We start from the raw sequence: 8,124 nt of genomic DNA on the forward strand, positions 1-8,124 counted from the left end.
TTGTAGGATCTTAAATTTTTATCATCACTAAACCACCATCGTTTTGTAACCAATGCCTTACCTGATGCCCATCTGAATATCAAGCGAACTTGCGAAGCTTCCCCTAATCTTATCGTCTCCCATCCCGTTCTCCTATAGCTCATAGAGATCCCATCGCTCCCAGCTTGACGATGAGAAGGAGGTGGGCTAGCCTCCTTTCTCTTAGTGTATACTATCTGTACTTTGTTATGCTCGAATGGGCGCTTGCCCCCCCTCCCCCCCTCCCAGTTGTGGCTATTGCTGGTGCCGCTAGTGCCCTCGTCGTTGTGGCTTGCTACGATGGTTGCAGGGTGACCTTGAATAAAGGTTCCTTCCCTCCCTCTTCTTCATCTCGCTCTGCCTGGCCGAATCTCATCCCTCTTCCTTCGTTTCCTCGCTCTCTGGTTCAGCTCTTCATCTTCCTCCTTCTTCCTCCTTTTCCCCTACATTCTCTTGCTTCTAGGTTTCTACCGATCTGATTACTTTAGTTTTGGTTAGTCAAGGTAGATTTGCTTGTTTGTGCTGTGGATTTGCTTTTGTTCTTCAGAGTGAATCTAAGTGGTCTTTGTTTGCTAATTTTTTTTGTAGCTCTAGTTTGCTTCTCATCTCACCCCGCTATCTTTTTTATTGAAGCAGCTTTGAGCTTTTTTTCTATCCGGGTTCCTGTGGACCTCTGTTGTTTGTTGCATTGCAAAACTTCCCTTGGATTTGAGGATTCTGCTTTCTACATGTTGGCATCGCTTTCCTCTGCGTCCTTGGGTCACCGGTGTTGGTCTTCATCAACGAAGTATTCTTTCTCTTCAAACTCCTAGGTACGCTTCTCCACCCTATAGCTCCAAGCATCATTATGAGTTCCTTCAGACTCTGGTGCCTCTGGTGGCTTTCATCACTGAGCTTCATGGAGGTGACGACTGTGTTTTGTAGCTCGCTCGTGAATTCCTTTAGGCTCTCGCTTCTACTGTGAGTGGAGGTGTTCGTGTGTGTCTAGTCGTCGTTTAGGCCTGGTTCATAATTAGCTTCGCTTTGGAGGACCTTTTTGTAAGACTGCTACATCTACAATATATGTTGTAAGGTTGTTTTCAAAAGAAATTTGTATGGTGCAGTCGGTCCAGCGGACACATCTGATGTCCACAGTTTATGCTTCCCCTGTCATCCAATTATGCTTTGCAATAATTAAGTGTTGTCTAATCTTTAATTTTCTTGATGAATTTTTTATTCAACATATATAGATCAATATCTCATCGCAAACATGCTACTTTGAAGAATAGATTGCCACACTTAATCAGCTCCTACATTGTGTGTACTGATCCTTAGCTGCACAACTTCATTGTGACTATCAACTGCGCCTTGCCAGAAGTTTGCTTGATAATAACTAATACATCATATTACGACTCGATTTTGTGTCCTTCCCGCTCTCATGTTGCCAAACTTGCTAATTCATCCCTTCTCTAGTGCTAGCACCCTCATCCCTTCTCCTTCTTTTGCTAACCCTGCAAAAAATGCAAAAAGCAAGCTGTGTCGCTTCCTCGACTCTATTCCATGCAGTTATCAATCATCATGTAACGGCATGTTAGTTTCTTGGGTTAAAGATGCTGATGGATTCAACCTCAACCTTATTAGCTTTCTCTATGATGTGGTTAGCTCCTCTCCTAAGAAAGCAACCATTGTTTCTTTCAGACTCAGCCAACAATTGATCTGTTATATTCTGCACTGCCTGACATGCAGCTTTAATTGGCCACCACCGAGCTCAGGCTGTATGTGGCCAACGTTCTTGTCCTCACCTCCTCACTCCACCGAAGATGTCGTCAATCATGTCCGATAGATGGGCGATGGCCAAGACTCGTCTTCACCTCTATTTATTGCCCTCTTGCTAGTCAATGATCTTCCTCCCCTATTGAAACTTGTACCTATCCTAGCCGCTTGCAACTGTCGTCGTTCTCGAGAGAACGTGCATGAGATACATATGAGAGTAGCTCGTGATGACTTTGGCGGCGCTTTATCCACACCACCATGCTGCTAAGTGCTAACCACTACCACCCCTCGTGCCCGGTCTCTAGCCCCAGGCATCCTGCAAGCCTAGGGACACCTCTCCGTAGATCAAGGAATGCTTGCCGCCTAGGCAGCCACCATCAACTGAATCAAGCCTCAATGTCCAGGCGATTGGAGAATTTTAAGTGTGATGAATAAAACTTTATTCATATTCTAAATCGATCGTAGATAAAAATAATTAATCTTCTATCGATGCAAATCAGCAGATGCAATGCAGGAGGAGAGATAAAATCTGCCCCCGGATGGCCCGGACATGAGTCGCTCGCCTAGAGAGCCATGGAGCGGAAAACGATGTCGTCTTGGTGTTGTTGCCACGCACGACGTCACGCATATTGCTACGGTCCTTTTCCAAAATAAAAAAGTGCTAATTTTTATATTTTGGTTTTGGTATGTGTGATTGTTTTTCTGGAACTTTTCCAAAATAAAAAAGTGCTAATTTTTATATTTTGGTTTTGGTATGTGTGATTGTTTTTCTGGAACTGCAGATGAGAAATTAGTAAAGAGTTGCTTATCTTATTGGTTGTATATTCTTTTCCTTTTATATAATTTATTATATATGCATATTATTATCTTTTCTATTAATAATCTAATATTTTTAGTCATATTTGATATGGACTCTTTAGATAAATCTAAGCTATTAGATCTTCATAAAATCTGACGGTGCAATTTTATATTAACGTGGGAATTTCTAGACCTCCCTAAACCAATTGTTCGAGAGATCAGGTTGAGAAACGACGGAGAACTCTTTTCGGCTAGAAAAAAACTGTGCAAGACAAAGCTAATTGTACCAATTGTTTTAAGGTTCTATTTATATATTGAGCCTAATATAGATGACAGAGTCGGTCTTGTACCGAGCAAAAGCTTTGATGTACGTGAGAGTATATGTGATAGAAACGGATATGTCTTTATGATGTGACCTTTCTTTATTTTTTAAATCCTATCCATAAACGAAGCAGTATAGAGCCCTAGTTTGAGCAACCAAACTTTGTTTGCTTGATGTAACCTTGCCAGAAACGAAGCATGCAACCTTTCCAAGTATAGACAGTTTAATGTCGCTAAAACAATGGAGTCCGACTCTAATAACAATAGGAATTATAAAATTTTTATTCAATGTGGATTTTTATGTGATATGGATTTTTTTATATGATATGAATTCTTAGAATAATATAGACCGTTAGATCTTCATATAATCAAATGGTGTATATTCTTCTCTTTTTTAGATTGCGTGGGAATTTCTAAACCCTCTCGGCGAACGTGGTGACTTCTTTTAACACTATTGTATTAAGATCTTATAATAATATAGACCGTTAAATCTTCATAAAATCCAACGGTGTATATTCTTCTCTTTTTTAGATTAACATGGGAATTTATAAACCCTCTCGGCGAATGTGGTGGCTTCTTTTAACATTATTATATTAAGATAATAGATAGATTCGAATACGGATACGGATATCCATATTAATGTTTAAAAGGATACGGATATCGGATAATTCGGACATCTGCTATCCGTTTCCCATCCTTAATTCTGACGACTTCTTGTTGATTATTTTCCTCAAACAACACAGCCATTCATCAGTTAAGCTCTCCATCTCTGACCCCTCTCAAACAGGAATCCTGCTGATAGGAAGCAGAAACAAAATCCCAATTGCAGCTGCAATTCTTGCCCCATAAGTCCAACCAATCCTTGGTTACCCCGTCCTTCAGCCGTTGATCCACCTAGGCATGGCTGCTAATTATATTGTTTGAGCATCTCTATACAGCCAGATCCAGTCAGGTGATCATCTTTCATTGCCAGTTGTATGCGACACGTATGTGCAGTGCAGCTGCATGATCGGAAATGCGCCGATTTTGGGCTGCGTCGTGTCAGGGTTGCATGCATGTTCGATCGTTTCCTGCAAATCCGATTTGGAGTGTTAGTGGCCAGCCAAACATTCAGACAGTATAAAGCTTTTCCTGCCGCTGGATCTGCAGACAGCAGGTTTTTTTTTTGAGATAGAGCAGGTTTCTTATTGTTACCTGCTCGCTGCCTCTAGATCATGCGGCTCAGGCAACGCGGGCCTCAGCGAGGTAATGGGCTCAGGGAACTGGGCTTTTACTTGGCGCGGCCCATGCGATCCAAATACCGTCCAGCCCGGACGGTGAACCAAATACCGTCCGTCCCCCGTGCCCGTGGTGCTCGGGCGCAGTTAGCTGTTGCTTCAGGTAATGATTGAGAAAACCATCACCTCAAGAAAAACGCCGGGTGGGTTTAGTAGTTTCAGCTGTTTCGGCTCATTAATGAGGTTGGACTGTTACACAGCCCACTGCGCGGTTTGATTTTTTCCCCCTGCTAGCGACATGGTATGCATGCGGATATAGACAAAATGCTGACATCGTCTATGTGTATATAAATCCAAAATTAAAAAGTTATAACACATCTCCAGCCGGGCCTCCAAATTTAGACCCTTAAAATTGTATTTATAGACCGGCCTGCATAAAATAGGCCCAAATTGAGGTCCAACTCCAGGATGGCCTGAAAGTTGTCCCTACTCCAGCGGTCCAGCCACGGTCGCCATGCCCAGCCGCCTCCGCGCGCCCGCCCGTCGCCGTCGCCTGCCACGGCCGCCTCCGCACGCTTGCCTGTCGCCGTCGCCGTTGCCCGCCACGCCAGGCCACCTCTGCGCGCTCGCCCGTCGCCGTAGCCCGTCACGCCAGTCCGCCCTCCGCGGCTGCGGCCGCGCCCCTCCCCGGGCCGGCGTGCCGGCGCCGTCTCGATCTCCTCCTCCCGAGCTGCCTCGGCCGCCTCTTCCTCCCGGCGGCGCCTCAACCTCCTTCTCCCGGTGCGGCCTCAGCCTCCTAGCGTAAGATGGATCATGCTCTGTTTCCTTCCTCTGGTTCTTTAGCATTTTGCCTCAGCCGTTCTGTTCTACTAGTACAGTAGTAGTTGGCATTCACATTCCGGTCAGATTCAGATCTTGATGATTGCTTCTGTCCCTCGCTCGAATTGACATGTGGCTCACTTCAATTTTTTCCACCATTGAAAGGCGATTACGTTTTTGTCTCGGCTGCATCAGGTGCCGTTGGGCAGCTTGCTAAGCTCACGGGCTGTTATGTGGTTGGCAGTGCTGGTTCTGATGAGAAGGTTTGTGAAATCTTATCTTCCTTTTGTCTTTGCTACGATATGCTCTCTTGCTCTAGTTCATGTGCAGCTTTGTGAAGTCCATTAGTTACCTGCATACAGCCATGTCTTTTCTTTTCTGTGGTTGTTTAATTTGTTTCATGCCAATAATCACAGCTCAAATGTTGCATTAAAGTAGTACGATGTCATCAACTGAATGATTATCTGGTCTTCTTCAGGTTAACCTTCTGAAAACCAAGTTTGGCTTCGACGAAGCATTCAACTACAAGAAAGAGCAGGACCTTGATGCGGCTTTGAGGAGGTTCGTGATCTCTTCCTATCATCCATTGTACACTTCAGCATCAATCATTCATGATTAGTGGAGTATTTTGTGATGAGCTGATTTACTACTAGCAAAAAGAAAAAAAAATATGTAGCTGCTTTAGGATTTGCTGGTTCAGCAAATAATTAGAATGGTTAAAGCGTTGATTCCCTGGTACCTTTTCAGTCCCTGATGCTAGGAATTCAGATATGCTGGATCTATTGCAATGTATATTTGGTTTCCAGGTTAGTGTTTTAAGGTGCAGCTTATCGATCTTTATCATGTTCATTTTCCAGAATGTAAGTTGATAACTACTGTAATGATATCACAGCAGAACAGGCTCATTTTGTAATATTGCTAACAGATGACAAATGTGTATAACTTATGTGTTTTGTTTCTATGGCAGATGTCAAGGTTTGGAAAAAGTCTTCATCAGCGGTGGGATGAAGACGACGAATCTGATGACGATGACCTCCTAATTCTTGCTGGTCTTATTGAGGGCTCAAAGAGGAACAAGCGGAAGAAGAACTTTCGTGGATCTTTGCCTGGTCGTCACAGCGTGCAAAGGGGCATCTTGGGGGTCATGATGGTATATTCCGGGACTACTTCGCGGACCCGTGCATATACAACAACAAGCATTTCAGAAGGAGGTTCCGGATGTCCAAGTCTCTCTTTTTCTGCGGATCGTTGCTGCAGTGGAGTCTCACGATGACTACTTCCGTCAGAAGCCCAATGCCGTTTGAGCTCTTGGGGGTTCTCCAATCCAGAAGTCTATTGCTGCCGTTCGGATGCTTGCCTATGGTGTTTCGGCTGATTTCCTGGATGACTACGTGAGGCTGGGAGAGAGCACCATCATCGAGTGCCTAAAACATTTTGTGAAAGCTGTCGTTGAAGTTTTCAGTGAACAATACCTGAGGGCCCCCAATGCCGAGGACACAGCTAGATTGATGGCCATTAATCATGCAAGAGGGTGGCCAGGCATGTTTGGCTCCATTGACTGTATGCACTGGAAGTGGGACAAGTGCCCGACTACTTGGAGAGGCGCATACATAGGGCATAAGGATGGGCCGACCATGATTCTTGAGGTTGTTGCATCTCAAGATTTATGGATTTGGCACGCCTTTTTTGGGCTTCCTAGTTCTCTCAACGATGTCAATGTGCTTCGCCGTTCTCCACTTTTCCAAAGTCTGACTTCCGGGAAAGCACCAGAATTGGAATACATTGTCAATGGAAACAAGTACAACATTGGTTACTATCTTGCCGATGGGATATATCCAGCTTGGGAAACTTTTGTGAAAGCTTTCCATAGTCCCCAGGGGAACAAGAAAACCTATTTCACAAGTGCACAACAAGCAGCGAGAAAAGACGTCGAGAGGGCTTTTGGGGTACTCCAGTCTCAATTCGCAATGGTGCGGGGCCCTGCGAGGTTATGGAGTAAGCAAGATCTTTGGTATATCATGCAATGTTGTGTACTCCTGCACAACATGATAGTTGAAGATGAGCGTGAGGAGCCCAACGATTTTAACTACCATCAAGAGCCGAACGGTATCCGTGTGTTGAAGCCCAAGGACTTTGAGCATCGTGATCCTCTTCTTCTAAATGACTTCCTCAAGATACACGAAGAAATTGAGGACAGGTCGTCACATGAGCGACTTCGTGATGATCTAGTAGAGCATCTATGGGCAAGATATAGTGCTAGGTAGTTTTTAGATGTAAATAAAGTGTTTTAATTTTTCTGATTAATGAGAATCTTTTTATTATCTACTCAGTTTGAAAATCTACTCAGTGTTGTAAATGTGATTGATAATGACCATCAGTTTTGGCTGCTGGAGTTAATCAAAAGCATAGTCTGAATATTGGTTTGGCATAGTCTGAATGTTGCCATTTACAATGTTAGAGTGCATTCTGTGCACTCTGAATATTGGTACCTACTGGCTGCTATGTATCCTTTTCATCAGTATGTGAGATACTGTGAACAGATTCTGAATATTTTAGACCAATGGTGGTTCTCACTTCTCCCAGCCTGGATTGCAAGCACGACTCTGAACATCTTTGGCTTTCCATTTTCCTTTGTTTTATCATGTTTCTAGTACAGATATCTGAATAATACCAAGTGTTGTTTCTGGTACTCAAGAGGCAAACTGAACCAATAGGCACAAGCCACATCAACTAAAATCAATTGTCAAGAACCAGCATGAACAGCATGTACTGAAAATATCTCCTCATTGTCAGTGATTGCAATTCCCAGCTGCTGTAAACAGTTTCTGCTGTAAACAGTTCATTCCCGGGAAATTATACTTCTCCATATCTGAACTTTGAAGTAACAGCATTATGCCATAGTTTTAAAAAACTGCCAACACTAACAGGTTCAGAATGAATTGAGTTTTTTTTAGCTTCTGTGTAATCCTTATGACAGGTTCAGACTGAAAGTCTGAATGAATGAGTTTTAAACACTAACAGGTTCTGTTAACACTAACAAGAGTACAAGCAAGTGCTATTCTGTTATTATTAATGCTTGGATGCTGACAGCACTCAAATGATAGTACCCAAACAGATGTTGCCTGGAGTTTGCAGCCTGATATTCAACCATCAAGCCTGATGTTGGATGCTGACAGCTCTCAAACAAGGTGTCAGCCAG

The 8,124-nt window shown here is 43.6% G+C and overlaps 1 protein-coding gene across 2 annotated transcripts; it reads left to right on the forward strand.

Annotated features, from left to right (window-relative positions):
• The first annotated feature begins 4,750 nt into the window (after positions 1–4,750).
• Positions 4,751–7,355, forward strand: LOC120644927. Of its 2 annotated transcripts, none has more exons than XM_039921669.1 (4): positions 4,751–4,907; positions 5,091–5,188; positions 5,404–5,486; positions 5,893–7,355. In XM_039921669.1, exon 4 carries the CDS (start codon positions 6,275–6,277, stop codon positions 7,187–7,189), a length of 915 nt encoding a protein of 304 aa, XP_039777603.1. In that variant the 5' UTR covers positions 4,751–4,907; positions 5,091–5,188; positions 5,404–5,486; positions 5,893–6,274; the 3' UTR covers positions 7,190–7,355. The 2 variants fall into 2 exon arrangements, with proteins under 2 accessions (XP_039777603.1, XP_039777605.1); XM_039921671.1 differs by having other exon boundaries at positions 4,770–4,907; positions 5,121–5,188.
• The last annotated feature ends 769 nt before the right edge of the window (positions 7,356–8,124 follow it).

This window comes from Panicum virgatum, chromosome 8K, assembly GCF_016808335.1.
Source record: "Panicum virgatum strain AP13 chromosome 8K, P.virgatum_v5, whole genome shotgun sequence".
Classification (NCBI taxonomy): domain Eukaryota; kingdom Viridiplantae; phylum Streptophyta; class Magnoliopsida; order Poales; family Poaceae; genus Panicum; species Panicum virgatum.

Bases quoted from the DNA above. Each gene is read 5' to 3' on its own strand.
- LOC120644927 (XM_039921669.1), top strand. From the start codon at position 6,275: ATGCTTGCCTATGGTGTTTCGGCTGATTTCCTGGATGACTACGTGAGG.